Source organism: Haliotis rufescens, unplaced genomic scaffold (genome assembly GCF_023055435.1).
Source record: "Haliotis rufescens isolate VD_foot unplaced genomic scaffold, xgHalRufe1.0.p SCAF_69, whole genome shotgun sequence".
Classification (NCBI taxonomy): Eukaryota; Metazoa; Mollusca; class Gastropoda; order Lepetellida; family Haliotidae; genus Haliotis; species Haliotis rufescens.
This window is the reverse complement of record NW_025964360.1, coordinates 209,531-230,670: the sequence shown is the minus strand read 5'-3', so window position 1 is coordinate 230,670 and position 21,140 is coordinate 209,531. Positions and strand designations below refer to the sequence as shown.

Sequence of the window (21,140 nt, the reverse complement as noted above, 5' to 3'; positions counted from 1 at the left end):
CACTGGATAGTCTGGTTGAGCATGAGGTTGATAGCATGAACAACATCAGATGCCTAACAATAATCCAGGTCAAACATAAGACGATCATAACTACTAAAGACCTATTTGTGGGAAGGCCAAAAGACAACAACCAATCACTGATAGCAATATACACACATCTTTATTTATGTACAAAAAGTGTGCACATCATAGGGTCCAGTTAAAGATAATCCTCCAATGCCATCTGGTGTGTGCTCCAATACATTCAACTAAATCCTTAAATATTCATACATCATCTTAACTAACAGAATCATCACAGACAGATACCTTCACTATTTTATCCATCCAGTTTGGATTTGTGGACAAGCAAGTGCACTCCCTTTAAAACAGAGAAATATGCTTTATTATACCTACAACCCCGAAAGAGGATGACCGTATATGACTATTCTTTTCATCTCTGTTCAGGGCCAACAAATTTGCAGTCCACATACGACACGTCGTAAAACGGTCGCAAAGTAGCATCACATCCCACCACGTAACACTTTCGTAACTCACGTGAATTCTTACAAATATCATTTTGAACTCTTAAGCTGCAAAGTATATTCATGTAAAGATTGCGACCCTGTGCCTAACTGTGCCTAACTGTGCCTAATCTGCTGCTAACAAACCTGACTAGTCTACAGACGAACCATAACAGAATTCAACGACTTCTGACGTTTTGCATTGAAACAACCAATCCCCAATTTTAGTCAGCTCTAACGGAAATCACTTTGACCAGGGGGCTGCCCCGCAACCTCAACTAAATATTGATATGTGTTTTATTAAAAGAACTGGATGGCAATGCAGTCCGTGCCAAAAATATTGTGCCAAAACCTGAACTTGTCACATAACACCATTTCAAACATATTTTAGTATTATATTATTAATTTAGTATGTGGTTCAATTTGCTAAGCTTATGGACAGAAAGACATTTTACTAGACGTGGGCTGAGGACCAGTGGTTAAAGTCACAGCCTGGTAATGAGCAGTGATAATGAGTGAGTGAGTGAGTGAGTATGGTTTTAGCAATATTCTAGCAATATCACGGCGGTGGACACCAGAAATGGACTTCACACATTGTACCCATGTCAGGAATCAAACTCAGGTCTTTGGCGTGACGAGCAAACGCTTTAACCACTAGGCTACGGACTGAGCTGTATTAAAAGTGGTTCAAATATTAGGTGAATTGAAATATTATGCCCAAGGAGCTTAATCCTTTGTAAATCCTTCAAATCAAAATGTTCCAATATGCATTTCTGTGAAGACAAGCACATTACCAGTAATACAGATATTGTCATTTTAAATATGCAATGTAAAACATTATATCGCTTGAAGAGATCAGGATTCATGCTGTATTACGTTGAGATTCCTAACATCTTGAGTATGGTTTAATACTGCTTTTAGCAATATTCCAGCAATATCAAGGCGGGGAACACCAGAAATGGGCCCCACACATTTTATCATGTAGGGAATCAAATACTGGCCTTCAGCGTGACGAGCAAACGCTTCAACCACTAGGCTACTTCATCGGTCTGACGATGCGAGATGTGATTTATTTTTATAACAAGGAAATTATTCACCAAAACACAACACCTACATATCAATTATCAAATGGGGTTTAATGTGAGCAACAACATGTTGACCACAATGTCATTTAGCTGATACAAAACTTTTCCTTGGATGCCTAAAATTGAATTTTGAAAGAGAAATAAGTGTAAAATGAATGCCCTCAAAAATAGAATATCATATTGAAAATTAAACTTTAATAGCTTTAACAAAGCGAGATTGTAGATCTTGTACATCTATTATCTTGTGTATTATATCTCCATACTATTTTGATCAATATCCTGGATCCATATCAGAAGTGAACTGACAGGCTCCATCACTGCTATCTCAAACGCAAAACAACTGTCTCTCAGTGAGGAAGTGTGTTGTTTAATGCCTCACTCAGCAATACTCCGGGTATATGACAGCGGTCTGGCGATAATCAAATCAGACAAGCCAGCGATTCTTTACGCTGTCGATGTACTTAAACACATTATTCACAAAGTCCAGGATCACCACATACAATAAGTTGCCTTTTAAGACCAGGGCCTAGATTTTCGAAAAGATCTCAGCTAAGATAAATCTTAACTACTTATGTTCAAAGATAAGATATCTTAAAGCTAAGATAAGATAGATTTTCAAAACAATCATAAACCTGTCGCAGATCGCTCAGAGCTACGACACCTATCTGTAGCGGAAGAATAGCTCGAAGTCATCAAGCATATCAAGGCGACGAGTTCTGTCTCGGAATATCCTTGGTCTTGTCATCAAATCATTGTCATCTTCATCATGAAAAATGTCCAGAGCAAAGTATGCCGCCATCTTGGATGTGGATAAAATAAACTTACCACAGGTATAGGGCTATCTTAGATTTACGACAAACTTAAGATATCTTAGGGCTACGATAGTTTCGAAAATAGGCTACAATAGCCTACGATTTCCTTACGATAACTTTACGATAATTTTAGGGCTAAGATCGTTTCGAAAATCTAGGCCCAGCATCAGTTGCTATGGACTGTTTCTAACCCCAAATTCCAAAATTGGATGTTCTTATTTATTAATTTGTTACAAGGTGAGTGAGTGAGTGAGTGTGGTTTAACGCCGCTTTTAGCAATATTCCAGCAATATCAAGGCAGAAATGGGCTTCACACATTGTTCCCATGTCGAACCTCAGATCTTTGGCGTGACAAGCTATGCTTTAACCACTAGGCTACCCCGTCGCCCTTGTTACAAGGTCTTCCAAAACAGCCGAAAGTGTCAAAACCTAGGGCTGTACTGAATCACGTTGTAGTCAGTTGATACAGGTCATATGATACAAGATGCATGGGAATGTGTCATTGGATGAACTGTATTCCATTATCAAAGAGAACGACTTTACACCCCATCAAAATATATTACATAACCCTTAAGAAACTAACACATTGTGCAAGAAAATTTTTTTTTGTAGTTGATATATAAATGTAATGTCTTGTATCAATGAATGACCTCAGAAGAAAATGTTTATATCACAGCAAAGAATATTGCAGTGATAGTGTATTGAACCATTACAGTCCAGGGTGCCTTTGTACAAAGTGATCTTAGCGCTAAGGTGATCGTAACTCCCACACCTTAACATAGACTTACGACAGTCGTAGTGCTAAGGTTGTTTTGATATTGTAAGCGGCACCCAAGGGCCCTGTTCCATTAAGCGATCATTGTGCTACGACTGTCGTAAGTCGATGTTAAAGTATGGGACTTACGATCACCTTAGCGCTAAGATCACTTTGTGGAACGGGGCCCTCATAAATGGAGTCTTGCACTGTGTGTTACAACATCTGCTCCAAATCCATATACAGTCCATCAGACAACATCAAATAATAAATCTATGACAGCTGTCTAATAAATAAACAAAGATTATCTCCCCATCTTTATCCAAATAGGAGAACTGTAGAAAGTCTAGCATATTTAAGTCCTATCTTCACATCAAACTTCAGCAGATATTTTTATAAAAATATTTAAATCTATACCACGTCTACATCCTCCAAGAACCTAAAACAACAATCACGGCCAAATGAATCATTTTCTCCTAGCCTGTGACACTGTTGCCTCATAAACGTACTTCCATCTTGACAGACTTTGTCACCCTAAGGAATCAGCTGTGGGCTCAGGTGAGCTGAAAATGACAGCTTGTACTTTCTGTCCAGCATAATTATCACTTGATAACCTCATACAATAATTGATAGATCCTAAATAAAAAATCCTTAATAGTGAGTGAGCATGGTTTTACGTCGCTTTTAGCAATATTCCAGCAATATCACGGCAGGGGACACCAGAAATGGTCTTCACACATTGTACCCATGTTGGGAATCGAAATCAGGTCTTCAGCCAGACGAGCGAACGCTTTAACCACTAGGCTACCTGACCGCCCCAGATCCTAAATATAAAAAAAATGTCAATATTCGTAGCTTGCAGGAATTAGTAACAGACTTCTCTCGGTTTTCTTTATGCAGTGAATTCCTAGACCAATCTATTATGTTAATGATATGTCTGCTGTAAATTTGCACCTGTATATATCACTTAATTTATTTCTTTTTTCTCTCAATATTTCAGAATAATTTTAAAATAAACCTGCACAATTTTTAGATTTTTTTCTCTTACTCAAGTTTGGCTTGTTGGCCAGGAGTATCCACAAACTTAGAGCATTAATTGTTCCAGCCTACCTGTAACCATGACCTATATAATGTCAAGCAAATTCTTAACTAATGTTGCGTGGACGCATTCCATATTCACAGTACATTTTCTGTCATTAAACATCTTCTGTCATGTTCCTTTGTCAAACACCTGTCAGCTGTCCACTTTTCTTCCACCAATATTGCTTATATTTGTCAAGATGAAATAATAGTTAATCACTGTAATGAATTTTTTTCCACTTTCCATTCTTCAATTTTCCTGTTCTCCTAGCTGAATTCCAAGTGGAAATGATTCCATATTCCTCACAAAATGTCATCCCATCCTTCAGATGTATTCCAATATTAACCTTTTCAATAACAATTCACACTCTGCATACAATCCAATCCTCCAGCCTCGATGTGGTCTTCAACGGGTGTCCTCGTAGCCCTGCATCAAGGGAGGTCGAGGATTAGGCTGATTTTGGAGATATTTGAGCGCTAGTGACGATGCAGTCGGTATGAGGGCTAGAGAGTGTGAGACACACACACACACAAACACACACAGCTGTATCACGCTACGTAGCTGTACTCGTCTGTCGTGTTAGCTGTCCTTTCTAGGTACTGTTTGTCTATGAGGGTCTCTATACACTTCTTGATCATGCTGATGCTGGGGTTGAAGCGGGACCGCGACTGGCTGATCACCTGAAACAAGCACAATACATTGCTGGAATAACAGTGGCTGGATGGGGGAGTGGGTGGGAGAGTGGGTGGGGGAGTGGGTGTGGGTGTGGGTGTGGGTGTGGGTGTGGGTGTGGGTGAGGTGTGGGTGTGGGTGGTGGTGTGGGTGTGGGTGTGGGTGTGGGTGTGGAAGTATGTGTGGGTGAGGTGTGGGTGTGGGTGTGGGTGTGGGTGTGGGTGAGGTGTGGGTGTGGGTGTGGGAATGGGTGTGGGTGTGGGTGTGGGTGTGGGTGAGGTGTGGGTGTGGGTGGTGGTGTGGGTGTGGGTGAGGTGTGGGTGTGGGTGTGGAAGTATGTGTGGGTGTGGGTGTGGAAGTATGTGTGGGTGAGGTGTGGGTGTGGGTGAGGAAGTATGTGTGGGTGTGGGTGTGGGTGTGGGTGAGGGTGAGGGTGAGGGTGAGGAAGTATGTGTGGGTGTGGGTGTGGGTGAGGTGTGGGTGTGGGTGTGGAAGTATGTGTGGGTGTGGGTGAGGTGTGGGTGTGGGTGAGGAAGTATGTGTGGGTGAGGTGTGGGTGTGGGTGAGGAAGTATGTGTGGGTGTGGGTGTGGGTGAGGTGTGGGTGTGGGTGTGGAAGTATGTGTGGGTGTGGGTGAGGTGTGGGTGTGGGTGAGGAAGTATGTGTGGGTGTGGGTGTGGGTGAGGGTGAGGTGTGGGTGTGGGTGTGGGTGTGGAAGTATGTGTGGGAGTGGGTGTGGGTGAGGTGTGGGTGAGGTCTGAGTGTGGGTGTGGGTGAGGTGTGAGTGTGGGTTTGGGAGTGGGTGTGGGTGTGGGTGGGTGTGGATGGGTGGTTGAGTGATTGGGTGGGTGGTTGAGTGATTGGGTGGGTGGTTGAGTGGTTGGGAGGGTGGGGGAGTGAGTGTTTGGGTAGGAGAATGGTTGAGTGGGGGGAGTGGGTGAGTGAGTGATCAGTGAGTGGTTGAGTAGTTGAGGGAGTGGGTGGGGGGTGGGTGGTTTAGTGAGTGGGTGGGTGGGAGAGTGGTTGAATTAGTGACTGAGTGAGTGGTTGAGAGAGTGAAAGTAAGGGTGATTGAGTGGGCGTTTGGGTGAGTGAGTGAGTGAGTGAGTGAGTGGGTGAGAGTGTTATGTGGTGTTTAATTCTGTTTTGAACAGCATCATGTCATGTCAGATAAACACAGCCGGAAAGTCCAAGATCTTAGACATTTACAACTTTGTGAACACATGATTGAGTGGCGTCACTTTTGAACAATATTTCAGTTACATCCTGACATATTACACTCCTACAGACCAAGGATAATAATCAGAGTGAATCTTAAATTCGAACTCGGGACCAGCAGATCATGGCAGTTTTGAGATTCAACTATGGACAGTGACATTCAGTGGCTGAGGCTACTGGACCACCTGCGCGCCTCATGAATGTGGAATATCTACATAAGGCAGTATATGCACACTCGCATCCTGACATTCCCAGCTTGATGTTCTTACCTCCTGTATGAGAAGATTATGTTTGAGAACCTTTCTCGCCTTCATGATGCGGACAATCGCAGCTTGCACATACATCTTACGATCTTCGTCCACGGCAGAGTGGGTCATTTCTACTTCCTGTAGTCAAAATCATACATAGTACAATCACATTTACAAAACAGTCAGACAGTTGGACATAACACTCTCACAATTTCACAATAATCAGATCTTTACTCCAATCTCATTAAAATCAGATCTTAGCTCTCGCTATCGCTAAAGAAAGAGTCGAGGACATCCGTTAATGGGTCACGTCAGGACGACCTTTCATCCGACCAATCAGTGCGTCGCTTACCAGATCATGAAAGTGAATGTGAAAATCATGCAACCTCGAAAACATTCCGAACGACAGTTCCAGCCCGTACTGATTCCGCCAAGATTATCGTCTATCTCTCGCCTCCGTGGGATAAACGTGTGAACAGAGGAGGCGTTGCACAGGATGTGGGAAGCACTGCCATGCAATCTCAACCATAAATTAGACCTTCCGGAAAGTTCTTTGTTCAGTTTTCAAAATTTCAATCTAGGACAGTGTCAACATATTTTTCAAGCATAGTCTGAAATGGAAGTCAACAGGTTGAAACGAGTGCCGTAAAGCTGCCTTCTAATCAGCTGATGTTGACTTCTTGTAAGTTATTTCAGTGGCGGGCAAATTTCGGAAAAGGTCGTTCTGACATGACCTGTAATGGGATGTCCTCAGATCTTTGTTTAGCAGCAGCAAGAACTTAGATCTGATTTTAATGAGATTGATCTTTACTCCGATATGATACGTCTCTGCATAAAGATCTGAATACACCTCCATATGAAACTTAGACCATCCTCTCTAAGTGAATAATGAGTGGGTTCTTGGGTTTATCAGCTTTCAAATTTTTTTTGCTTCTTTCTTTGCCCCCTCAATTCTGAAATTATGATTTTAGCAAAAGAAAAAACAAACACAAAGTCTGAAAGAGCACAAAAATACCCTGGATCCAACACCTGTTTTGGAATTAGATAACATGCCTACCCTCATTCAAAATAAAAATTGTTGCCATGGAATTGCAAAAAGAAAATAGTTAAAAGCACCAGTTGCGTGCATGCCTAATGTGTTTACAAACATTCATGAGTGAGTGACTTAAAATTTAATACAGCATCAGCATTATTTCAGCCACATAGCGACGTTCGTGAAGATATATTGAATGGTTTCACTGTTCTGCTCCAGAAAAGAAATGTGACGATGGATGGACAGGTGGAGCTTGTTTCTATGTGCATACTCCCGTAAAACTTTGTTTGAAAGGGGGATAACAATCACAGCCCATGACAAAACACACTCGTGACAATACAGTCACACCTCATGACAATACAGTCACACCCCAGGACAATACAGTCTCACCCAATGACAATACAGTCACATCCCAGGACAATACAGTCACACCCCAGGACAATACAGTCTCACCCCATGACAATACAGTCACACCCCAGGACAATACAGTCACATCCCAGGACAATACAGTCACACCCCATGACAATACAGTCACACCTCATGACAATTCAGTCACAACTCATGACATTATAGTCACACCTCATGACAATAGTCACAACCCATGACCATACAGTCACACCCCATGACAATACAGTCACACCTCATGACATTATAGTCACATCTCATGACAATAGTCACAACCCATGACAATATAGCCACAACACACCTGCATTAACACAACATACCTGTGGAGAATCTCTTTGTACAGCTGCAGTGATCTTGAACTTGGTCCTCTTGTTGTTGTAAGCTAAGTTTAACTCAAAGTCGCTCTGTGTCGTGATTTCCCCCTGTAACATAAGGTCATGTTGCTATTGCCCCACTATCCAAGACCAATCCATCAGACCAGACTACACTGGACATCTCTAACAGAAAACTCAAGGTAGATAAACATGGGTAGTTTTAACAACAAATCTGTATGTAGCCAGCAGCCTTTTAATCAGGGGTCCGGAAACCGTCATATGCGCCGGACATGTCCGATTGGGAATCTCAAATGTCCGTTTTAAAATATTGCTTACCGGACATTTTAAAAAGTATTGTCCGGACATTCTTAAATTTTGACCGGACATGATCAACAGTTAGGACTGAGCAGTTTCTGTCTGCAGTTGCAACACAATGAAGATTAACTACACTGACAAGCTTTGTTTGTTTTGATTGCTGTAAATACATCGTACCTACATGATAGTCCAATCGGTCAATCACTGTAATAGGCAATAAACTGAGTTGACACTGATTAATCGAGGATTAATTACTGAGAACATCTTGTTAATTTGAGTGAAAGGTGTTTACAACTGTACATTAATACCTTGCATCATCGATGTACCTCATTATCCTCACAATGCCACGATACGTAACCTCAGACAAGAAGCGAAAGCTTGACGACAGCCAGTCGACCGATGCAGATTAGTCGAGCGGATCTGCCAAACCCTCAAAGTCTGGACGATCATTTTGTAAGTCGTGGCTAACGACTTTCACTTGGTTGACATACAATGAGGATTTGCAGATTTTATTGTTTTCAGTAGCTAGTCGTATATTGAATCTTGATTGACCGCCATTTTGCTTTCTCGGACGATCGATATCCAATTTTTTTATGGTCAATAATTAAGTACAGATGAAAAAAGTATTCAAATAACTATTGCTATCAACGATATTTTAGTATTTGTGATTAAATTATCTGTCTTGTTTTTAAAAAAAATCTTTAGTTTAAAAAAAAACTTTTCCCGTGAGGTCACGTGATAACCAAATATGGGATAATAGTCTCGATCCAAATGTTACAACGCGTACACTTGAGCAGACTCATGAATATAACTCATGAATAGACCGTTCACTACGTTAACAGATCGTTATTATAACAAGAAACAAACGTATGTTTTCCATGTAAATCTAATATGATATTATTTGTTATTAATTGTCCGGTGAATTAAACAATTTAAATTGAAACAATTCATAATTCATCATATTATGAATACGTAAATTTGTAATGTGTGTGAAAAGTCGTACTAAAATACGCTATTTGAAGGGGGCGTGGCCTAAATGCAAATGTCCGATTGGGATTTTAAATTTTCCGGACCCCCGCTTTTAATACAGGCCTTTCTCCATCCAAACTGGCTACAACTAAATGGTGGAGATCGTGAAGTGGCAGAGACTGAAGTCAACTAGCCAACTAGCTGGGCTCTCAAATGTTATTTTCCTGCAATCTGAGATTAAATCTTGGCTTCCATTTGCCTCATTTCATAGTGATTTATGAGCAAATAAAGATAGTGTTTCACACATTACAAAATGGCAGCTGGCTGTTACTCTACCGAGATGATAAAATTAAAAAAAATAAACATACACGGAGAAAGGGTGAAATTTTGACAAACCAGATGGGCCATCTACTTTACGTTTCAGCAAGCCCTTTGTAATTCTATCTGGCCACGGGCCAACGGGCAGCAGTTAAAACGACCCCTGGGCGAATCTGGATTCGAATCCACGATCACAGGTTTCTGCCGTGCCCAAGGGACGCAACTCTGCACAGCGAATCGTGCACCTTAGAAGACTAGGCCACCTGTGCCCATTTGTGAGTTCGAGCAAAACTGAATGAGAATGCACCTTAAACAGAGTAGGAACAAATTAGATCAGGAGCAGACAATCTATAACATTAGGTTCACACAAGATAACTAGCATCTTCCCGAGGCAAGGGCATTAACAGACCATAAAAGTCCAGTTTCCACCCTTGCTGAACTAGGGTGCAATTCCTGGGTTCGATCGAAGCGCCACCTGTGGCTATTACGAGTTATCCCCTCCTATTGACCAATCAGATTCTACCTCACTTATCATTTACATTTGCTTCAAACAAAATGGTGGCGCCCAGTCAAGATGATCTTACCTCTGAACTGCATCAAATCGCGTGAGCACCTTGATTAAAAACATGAAAAGATTTGTAACGCGATTTAGACTGGACTATGCATGGACTCGTTAGTCCAGCCAAAATGTAACCATAATTGCAGCCTAGTTCGGCAAGGGTGACTGGACTTTTGGAGTCAGTTAACTCCCTTGCCTCGGGAAGATCCACAACTGGATGACAAACTTACTTCATGTGAGATAATTTTGGTATCTATGAGTGACTGTAGTTGTTTGACCAACTCTCGTTCAGGTAGCGTTGTGTGTTTCTGTATAAAGCTGAATGCAAGCTTGTCCACACTGTCGGCGCTGTTAAACAGCAGTAGGATGCCCATATGGAACGTGCCCATCGTCACAAAGTACGTCTTCTTCAGATAGTTAAACTTCATTTCAACTGGAACAGACGTAAATCAATAATGCATATATGTGTTGGTCCTTACTGCAGGCTTGTCCAAAAAAGTCAGTGAGCGAGGGAAGATTTAAAATAACACATCCAAAAAAGGACACAGTTATATGTATAAGCATCAACACTCCTGTGTTAAGACATCAATTGGTTGTTTGTTTGTTGTTTATCACTACACTCGGCAATATTCTGGCCATATGATGGCGGTCTACGAATAATAGAGTTTGGACCTGACAATTCAGTGATTGACACCATGAACATTGATCTATGCACAGGAGTGAGTGAGTGTGGTTTTACGCCCCTTTTAGCAATATTCCAGCAATATCACAGCAAGGGACACCACAAATGGGTTTCACACATTATACCCATGTCAGGAATCGAACCCAGGTCTACAGCATGACGAGCGAATGCTTTAACCACTAGGCTACCCCTCCGCCCCTATATGCACAGGAAGACAAAGACAACTGAAACTGTTTTAAGTTCTGTCTTTCTTTTCACATACCACAAATTAGTGTTAATCAAATATCATTATGATATATGGAGAAACAGGCCGAGCAACTGACATTTTCAATATGTCTGACATGGCGGCCATATTTAGAATCAAATCAGAACTCTGTGAGGTCCTTGGGGAGACACAATAATTTGATCAATCTTGCAAAGACCTTGTGGTTCTTCGAAGATATAAAAAAAATTAAAAGCTTACAACAAACAGATGACAAACATCATGCCAAGCTTAAACTAGAAAATAATACTCAAAGAATTACGTAAATGTCTTACCATTACAAAAGCTATGCATCCAGGCTAACTTTCTACCACTGAAATTTTTGTTGTAGAAAAGTTCAAACTGCAACAGAAATATAAACATATAATACATATCCATATTGCAGTGTATCATATCTCTATTCTATAACGATATATACCACGGACCCAATCACCACAGACCCAGGACAGATCATTACAGCTATGTAAACATTACTTAAGTTTGTTTGTTTGTTAGTTTGTTGTTTAACAGAGCACTCAGCAATATTCCTGCTATATGATGGCAGTCTGTAAATAATCAAGACCAGACAATCCAGTGATTGACATCATGAGCATTTATCCACACAATTGGGATACGATGACATGCATCAACCAAGTCAGCGAGCGTGTCAGCTTAATGTGGGAGGAAAGCCCGAAGTGATGCAGGCCTCAGACATTTACCACTTCAGTGAAACCCACGAGCACAGGTATGGTGCTGACAAACCTAGAAACATAATCAGGGCGAACCGGGATTCGAACCCACAATCATAGGTTTCTGGCGTGCCCAAGGGACGCAACTCTGCACAGCGAATTGCGGTGAAGACTGGGCCACCCGTGTCCCCACTACAGTCAATGGCATGACAGATTAACTCTAGCAATATGAAAGAATTGCTAATCCTCACCATGATTTTAGTTGTATATATTCAATGCATGTCAAGGATAAATTCTCTAAATTTTCTCACCATTCTAACACTCCTTTCCAGCTCCTGAGGTAAGGCAAATGAAGGAAGATTACTCTGAGCTATCGGCCAGGCCCCAGCCTACAAGAAAACAGGAAGATGAAAATGAGTTTATTAGTTTGTTTGTTTGATGTTTAGCAATACGGACACACTTTGAAAATGCATTTTTAAATGATTGAAAACATTTGGCAAAATGGACACAAAAATCAAATAAAGTCGTTCTTTGTATTTAGGTATGAGATAATCAGACACAACGATAATGTCATTCAGGTTTGAATCTCATTCAGTGTGTTTCGAGATGGACTTGAGCACAAAAACACATCTTGTCATTTTGTTTTGTTTGTTTGTTGTTTAACACCGCACTCAGCAATATCCCAGCTATATGTTGGCGGTCTGTAAATAATCGAGCCTGGATCAGACAATCCAGTGATTGACATCATGAGCATCGATCCACGCAATTGGGATCGATGACATGCATCAACCAAGTCAGCGAGCCTGACCACCCGATCCTGTTAGTTGCCTCTAACAACAAACATAGTCACCTTTTACGGCAAGCATGGGTTGCTGAAGACCTACTCTACCCCGGATCTTCACTGGTCCCACATCTTGTCATTTTAGTTAAAATTGATCTTGCGGTTTCATGACAGTGGACCAGACAATCCAGTGATCAATATATTTTTGCAACGATGTACACTGAGGGGGAAAAAGGGCACGCTATCAACCAAGGCACTGAGGATGACCACCCGATCCACTGGGTCACCTCTTACAACCAACATAGGCTGTGGGGACCTATTCCACCCAGAATCCCCAGGGGAAGGTTTCTATCAATTATAGGCAGCAAATATTGTTTAATTGGCGATGTGGAAACTATCATCTAAAATGGAGGTAAAGGAATATTTTATGATGTATGTCATCCTTGACAGATAAAATATAGGCATTAAATATGTTTAAATCTTGGGTATCAATTATACAAGAACTCAAATCTGAAATCATTTTAGGGTTTCTGGCATTCATAGCCAGCTCATGAAGACATATTGTCAGACTGAGAAATAGATTGTTATTCAGCCAGAAATTGTTAATACTTTGCGATTATTCCTGGTTGTTTTCAAGTTTCAAATTCCATTTAACAATGTTTTAGCCAGACTATGTTCACACACATAGGAGATAATCAAACTATGCTCGGATCCGAATTGAAATGAGGTATCAAATGTAAAGTTAGACTACCTCAAATTCATGTCAGCTTGCAGTGTGGTACCAGATTTGTTTGTTGTTTCATGCCGCAGTCAGCAATATTCCTGCTATATGACGGTGGTCAGTAAGTCATTGAGTAAGGACCAGACAATCCAGTGATTGATATCATGAACATTGATCCATGCAATTAGGATACGATGACAAGCATCAACCAAGTCAGCGAGCCTGACCACCCAATCCCATGAGTCGCCTCTTACGACAAGCATAGCTGCCTTTTACGGCAAGCATGGGTTACTGAATACCTTTTCTAACCTGAATTAACGGGTGGTGTGTTATCAGACCAGTTATAGGTCAATGTCAACATCACGTGGGAGAAGTGAGTGAGTGAGTATGGATTTACACCGCTTTTAGCAATATTCCAGCAATATCACCAGAAATGGGCTTCACACATTGTACCCTTGTCAGGAATCGAACCCGGGTCTTCGGCGTGATGAGCGAACGCTTTAACCACTAGGCTACCTGACCGCCACTCACGTGGGAGGAAAGATGAAGCAGGACCTAGAGTGAAGGTCACAAACACGGGTGTGGTGCTGACAGATCCAGAATGATAATCTGGGAACGTATTGGATTAAAACTCATCTCCAGATTCTGACACAAGTAAGGGAAACAACTGCACCAGCATAATTTGGGAGAAAGCCGAAAGCGATCCAGGTCGCAGAAACTTACCTCTTCCGTGGCCCTTGATAATGGGTACCATGCTAACAAACCATGAATCATAATCGGTGTCAATCTTGGATTTGAGTCTACCAGCACCGGATTCTGGTCTGACTAAGGGCCACAACTCTGCACATAAGCTTGTATCGCCTGGGCAACCTGTTCCCCTGTCCAAACATTCAACAATACAACTTGCGACTTGGTGTATGAGGTGTTTACCTGTAAGACAAGAATAGAGAAGTTGACTCCCAGGTCCCTGGAACTGTCCTCTTTGGTGAAGTCCGAGAACTTGTTGTTGAGATCCGAGCTGATGCTCATGTCGGTGAACATTCGGTGGAGCTTGTTGGTGAACTCATACCCGCACGCTTGCTGTAAACACAAATCCCAGCTGGTGAACACATACAACAAGAATAATTTGTTTCAGGATAAAAATGGAAAAACTAAAAAAAGTCATTAGATTTTACCAAAAGAATACATTTGCTGGATATCCTGAAAAAAGTGTGTCACTAAAATAATGAATTGCTTGATTCGAACATTTCGAAGCAATGACCGAAAAAACATCTGTGTCAAACAAGAATCACTGACCCTTCCCGACAATTGTAAAGGGTGGGAACCCAAATCCAAATAATGTGTTATCAAGTTTTACCAAAGAAAATTATAATTGCTTGCTACGCTTGATGGAGATCCTGAAATGTTATTCGTCTTCGTCTTCACAAAGATTAATTGTATTTTTGAAACATTGACCAAAGAAATATCCTGTAACAAACATAATCCCAGGTTCCCAGAATACGAAATGGTGTCCATCCTTGTCGCCCTACCTTGAGCCTGTTGATCATGGCTTCCTCCGCATCCATGGAGGTGGACTGACTGTAGATCAGGCGCTTGGCAAGCATTCGAGAATAAAACTGCAATCACAGGTTTTACATGCACAATATCTAATGAGAAAACATTTTCATAAAAAGAGTGAGCGAGTTGGTTTAAAGCTGCTTTTAACAGTATTTCAGTTATATCACGGCGTGTCAGCTTAATGTGGAGGTAAGCCTGCAATTATCCAGATCCAAGACATTTACCACTTTGGTGAAACGGGTATGGTGCTGACAAACATAATTGAGTGAACCAGGATTCGAATCCACCGTAATAGGTTTCTTGTGTGCCCAAGGGGCACAACTCTGCACATCGAAAGTGCAGCACCTTAAATGACAGGGCAACCAGTGCCCGCTTTATAAAAATGACCATTCCAATCAACATGTAGCCAGAATATTGAAAGTAATTCAAAACACATTCACAGTTACATCAATAATTCCAAACTTGAGTCTTGGGTGAGTGAGGGAGTGAGTTTGGTTACACACCGCTTTTAGCAATATTCCAGCATTATCATGACGGGGGACACCAGAAAATGGTACCGTATTCGACGTAATAAGCGCCCACTGCGATATTTTCTAATATATTGGCTAGCGTACAATCCCAATTAGCACCCCTTCCGATTGATCAATGTACACAGGACTTATTTATTCGTGTATAATACGCATTTTATATGCATTCATAATTATGGGAAAATAAATTCTGGAAAAAATATATCTGTCGTATATAAACATTTCAGGCTGTTAGCATAAACCACGAAATTTACGATCTTTCAACTCTGTTGTTTTTCACCAAAATAATATTCTAATAAGAGCCCCCTATTTCTAACTTTGAGAGCGCCCTAGGTGCTTATTATGTCGAATACGGTACCCATGTGAGGAATGGAACCTGGGTCTTCGGCATGACAAGCCAACGCTTAAACGACACTTGCTACCCAACCTCCCCTTGAGTCTTGACAAATACATTATGTTTGTTAATCATAAAACAAAAATATGAAACTATTTACAATGATTCAAATCAACAATCTTTAAGCAGGAAAAAGGTCATAACATGGAGATGACATGGGCGCATTGCAAGCCACAAATCGCTTAGAGTAAGCCAATTAATCGCTCATCCCTTGGCCTGCAACAGGTCGAAGAGCTTGCTCCCTCGTCCAAAATGGCGGCGCAACTACCATTTGGTTGCCTTGCCATAATGAAGAGCGTCATGAAGAAGCTTGATGATGAACTGATGAAATTTATGACTACATTGAAGTTGTGGAGCTGACTGAGGATGGAGGGATGTTAGCTGCCTTTGCCGATTTCCCAGTTGATCCAGTCCAGAATTTCTTGTTCCACTGACAAACTCAGCCGCCATTTTGGTTTGAGAATGAAGCGACCTCAGTCAGCGATTGGTATGATTGCAAGCAGCTGAAAGTTAGCGTCCCATTGTAAGGCGAATCACTGGACATCGCTTGCAAGCCATTGGTGCTTTGCAACGTACCCCTGGTTTTATCAAATACCATTCACTGCAAGTTGCAAACAGTGACTGCAAACATGAGTGAGTGAGTTGGGTTTAACGCCGCTTTTAACAGTATTCCAGTTATATCACGGCGTGTCAGCTCAATGTAGGAAGAAAGCCCCAAGTGATGCAGGTCTCAGATGTTTACCACTTCGGTGAAACCCACAAGCACGGGTATGGTACTGACAAACCTAGAAACATAATCAGTGTGAACCGGGATTCGAACCCACAATCATAGGTTTCTGGCGTGCTCAAGGGACGCAACTCTGCATAGCGAATCGCAGCGCCTCAGACGACTGGGCCACCCGTGCCCCGACTGCAAACAAGTACATAAACATATTGTACGTTACCCTTTGAAAGACATCTTTATCATCTAGGTACTTGAATACAGTTATACAGTTGGCTAGTTTGTCGTCGAGCTCGGTCTCGGAAATACCCTTGGAACTCTTCTTTAACAACCCATCACAATATCGAGCAAGCTGTAAAAAACAACAACATAAAAACATACACTAGCATTGAGACAAAAAGCTTGATGTCATGTTTAGCATTATGTCTCCTCAACATGAATAACACATCATGGCGAAGTTATCAATAGGGCTGTGTATTGGATAAAACATTGTACTGTAATATACAGTAAACTACAGTTGCAACGAACTAAAAGGGACCACTAATTTTAGTTCGTAATATCCGTAGTTTGTTATAAGCACATATATAAGCATATATTCAACAAATGGCCGGGACTAAAAAATAAGTTTGTGATATCGGTCAGTTCATTATAAGCGTGTTCGTAATAAACGTAGTTTACTGTATTGCGAAACAGGTAACTATATTGTGTTATATTACATCTGAAGTGTTTGACAGATTGACACTGATTAAACTGATTCGACATGCAGATCCTATTTTCTACATACTAAAGAAAATATAGTCAGTTTCCGCCATTTTGAAGGGGAGATAACAATGTTAAACAAAAATCACTTCCGCTTTTCTGCCGTTTTGTTGATCAATTTCAAGGTAAACATCATTTGTGAGTGAATTTCTGTGTAGATTTTAGGTTAAACGATACAACTAATAACAAAACTGGTTATATTTTGTTTACCCACTATAAGGGAACACAGAAATAAATGTTGCAATATGTATTGTTTAAAAGTGTATTACAGTATCTTGATCATAATGTGCAGTAAAAAAACGGATGATCATAGCCGATTCTGAGGAAAATCTCCTTGATAAGAGTGAGTGAGTGAGTTGGGTTTAATGCCGCTTTTAACAGTATTCCAGTTATATCACGGCTTGTCAGCTTAATGTGGGAGGAAAGCCCGAAGTGATGCAGGTCTCAGATGTTTACCACTTCAGTGAAACCCACGAGCAGGGGTATGGTGCTGACAAACCTACACATTCGAACCCACAATCATAGGTTCTGGCGTGCCTAACGGACGCATCTCTGCACAGCGAATCGCGGCGCCTTAGATGACTGGGCCACCCATGTCCCCTCCTCCATAAGAGATGACATAAATACTGAACCAGTTGTCAAAGTCAATAACAATGCTTTCAATGTCAATATTATCAAATGTCCCTGCCATACTACACCTCTCTGCATGATCTAACAATCCCTCTATGGAAGGTTTCGGCAGGTGAACACTGAGCCAATCAAAATGAAGGATGAGCGGGTTCTTGAGCCAATCAAACGTCAGCTTTCTAAACCAATTCGGCTTCATATCTTTATCATCTTCCCAAATAAGAAAGTTTCAACATAAAACTCCTTTTTGGGTGTTGATGCCATGGTACTCAGAAACAACAGGACCGACTGCACAAAGCAATCTTAGTGCTACAATTATTGATAAGTCTATGTTATTGCTAAGTACAGGAATTAAGCAGTCCTAGCACTACCATCGATTTATTTAAGTGGTCCCAGGATTTATAAACAAAAGCAACAGAATGTATCAAATATAAACAAAAATGAACTGGCATGGTCTTTATTATTTCCATTCTGAACTCCCTGCTTACATGCATTTTCAAGATACAGAAATCATATACACTGGTCTGAATGGTTCACTCTCTCATACCGAGAATGTAGAAGCTTTGATGATGATGTCTGAATAGAAAGTTCACCTGCCACAACCTATGGAGGGACTGTCAGACATTCATACAGAAAGGTATCATATCGGAGTAAAAGATCTGATTATAAGGAGATTGATTGGATTTCATGCACATAGTTTGTTCAATTCAGATTGAAACTTGGTACTGACCAGTTCTGCTGATTTGCAAGCCATTTTAGGATTAGAGCGGAAGTTGATAGCAGCTGCACACGCCTGGAAAAAACAACATTCGCATTACACATCTAGTCCCGGCAACAATTTTATGCACTTCATCATGAATTTACTCCAGTCTACATACATTTTCAGTGAATAGAGAGGAAATTGAGTACTATTATACTCATAAAATTATTTGCACAAAAAAATATGTGAAGATCTGGGTTAGAACAGGTCTTCAGCAACCATGATATATATACACACACAGGATTTCAACTTCGTTCTTGTTTCTAAAGTGGATAGTACAGCCCAACGCCGTTGTGTCGAGGTTGAAGGGACCTACGTATATACCTCGAGTTATCCGGAGTTCGACACAACCGAAAATGGTGAAAAAATCAGGAATATGTTGGAACCAGGCTTTAACTTCGAGACAACCATAAGTTCGACAAATCAAAGTTCGACACAACAGTGTTTGACTGTAATTCTATCGTTACAATAGACAAGTCTAGATGAGCGGATAAGGATGCCATTCTCTTATAGGGACAGACCCGTGAAGATCCTGGTAACAATAGGCCTTCAGGAACCCATGCTTGCCGTAAAAGGCGACTATGCTTGTCGTAAGAAGCAACTAACGGGATCAGGTGGTCAGGCTCACTGACTTGGTTGATGCATGTCATCGTATCCCAATTTCGTAGACCAATGCTCATAATGACAATGGATTGTCATGTCCAGACTCAAATATTTACAGACTTCCGCCATATAGCTGGAATAATGCTAAGTGCGGCGTTAAACAACAAACAAACAAAGTACAAAAAGAGACTACAGAAGAATCATAAACAAAAAATAGCAATTTAAAGTATGTTTCATGGTAAAATCAATAAAAAAATATATATTCAGTACAAACAAACAAACAAACAAACAAACAAACAAACAACCTTGCACAAGCCATGTCAGGTCGCAAAAGGCCTCGAATTGCCCCAGTGTCATTCTTATACACAGGTAGTCTGCTTTCTAGAAATTGTCACATCCCAAAACTTCTCGAACGATCAAGACAGTTATGGTTGTGAACAACCAAGGGAGGTAACTCTAAATTCCACTCACTCACAGATGCTGACAGCGAGAGACATTTTACCAGTGTTTCAAACATTTGCTGCCACTGACATTCACTACAAATAAGTGAATGAGTGAGTATGGTTTTACGCCGCTTTTAGCAATATTCCAGCAATATCAAGGTGGGGGACACCAGAAATGGGCTTCACACATTGTACTCATGTCGGGAATCAAACCCAGGTCTTCGGCGTGACGAGCGAACGCTTTAACCAACACGCTACCCGACCGCCCCTCACTACAAATAAAGTTCCAAAACAAGTTCTTGTGCTGACTCACCTTATCAAGGGCACCAACAAACTGCTGATCAGCATGAAAGACACTTTGTATAAGTTCTGTATATTTACTGTGCACTTCTAACATGGACTCCACAAACTGCCCAGGCACCTGTCAAAATAGAGTTGATCATTCATATTGCAGCCACCTCACTCCCATCCAACAAGACAAGAAATATTAGAAAGAAGATATTTCCATTTTTTTTCAAAACAGCACAATTAACATATTGAAGAATAGATTTACAAATCTTACATATACACTGGTAAAAACTTCAACAAGGAATAGTTTTATTGTCGTAAGTGTGAGGAAGACAGCCTTAAAGTTTGTGTTTTTTACATCTGCATAGTGTAGATGTGGCCACACTCATGTTTTTACCCTTGAGAGAATGGATACCCTCAAGGTTTGTGTGTTTTATATCTACATTGGATGAGGTCAGACTTACATTATCCCCCTTGAGAGAGCGGACAGCCTCAAGGCCAGTGTGTTTTATATCAACATTGCGTGGATGAGGTCAGATTTACATTTTCTCCCTTGAGAGAGCGGACAGCCTCAAGGCCAGTGTGTTTTATATCTACATTGCGTGGATGAGGTCAGACTTACATTTTCCCCCTTGAGAGAGTGGACAGCCTCAAGACCAGTGTGTTTTATATCTTCATTGTATGATGAGGTCAGACTTACATTTTCCCCCTTGAGAGAGTGGACAGCCTCAAGGCCAGTGTGTTTTATATCTACATTGTGTGGATGAGGTCAGACTTACATTTTCCCCCTTGAGAGAGTGGACAGCCTCAAGACCAGTGTGTTTTATATCTACATTGTGTGGATGAGGTCAGACTTACATTTTCCCCCTTGAGAGAGCGGACAGCCTCAAGGCCAGTGTGTTTTATATCTACATTGTGTGGATGAGGTCAGACTTACATTTTCCCCCTTGAGAGAGCGGACAGCCTCAAGGCCAGTGTGTTTTATATCTACATTGTGTGGATGAGGTCAGACTTACATTTTCCCCCTTGAGAGAGCGGACAGCCTCAAGGCCAGTGTGTTTTAT

At 41.1% G+C, this 21,140-nt stretch overlaps 1 protein-coding gene across 4 annotated transcripts in view; it reads right to left on the bottom strand.

Moving 5' to 3' along the window:
* Window positions 1-1,765: 1,765 nt before the first annotated feature.
* LOC124112078 (cullin-2-like) overlaps window positions 1,766-21,140 on the bottom strand; it is a 37,553-nt gene continuing 18,178 nt past the window's right edge. For all 4 annotated transcript variants that reach the window (XM_048387200.1, XM_048387199.1, XM_048387201.1 and 1 more), the window contains 11 exons: window positions 20,102-20,209; window positions 18,713-18,775; window positions 16,820-16,948; window positions 14,927-15,013; window positions 14,328-14,477; window positions 12,207-12,284; window positions 11,503-11,569; window positions 10,514-10,716; window positions 8,129-8,230; window positions 6,392-6,508; window positions 1,766-4,912 (listed from right to left, as the gene is read on the bottom strand). In XM_048387200.1, coding sequence (XP_048243157.1) covers window positions 4,781-4,912; window positions 6,392-6,508; window positions 8,129-8,230; window positions 10,514-10,716; window positions 11,503-11,569; window positions 12,207-12,284; window positions 14,328-14,477; window positions 14,927-15,013; window positions 16,820-16,948; window positions 18,713-18,775; window positions 20,102-20,209 — 1,236 coding nt within the window. In that variant the 3' untranslated portion in view covers window positions 1,766-4,780. The remainder of the gene's footprint in view (window positions 4,913-6,391; window positions 6,509-8,128; window positions 8,231-10,513; window positions 10,717-11,502; window positions 11,570-12,206; window positions 12,285-14,327; window positions 14,478-14,926; window positions 15,014-16,819; window positions 16,949-18,712; window positions 18,776-20,101; window positions 20,210-21,140) is intronic.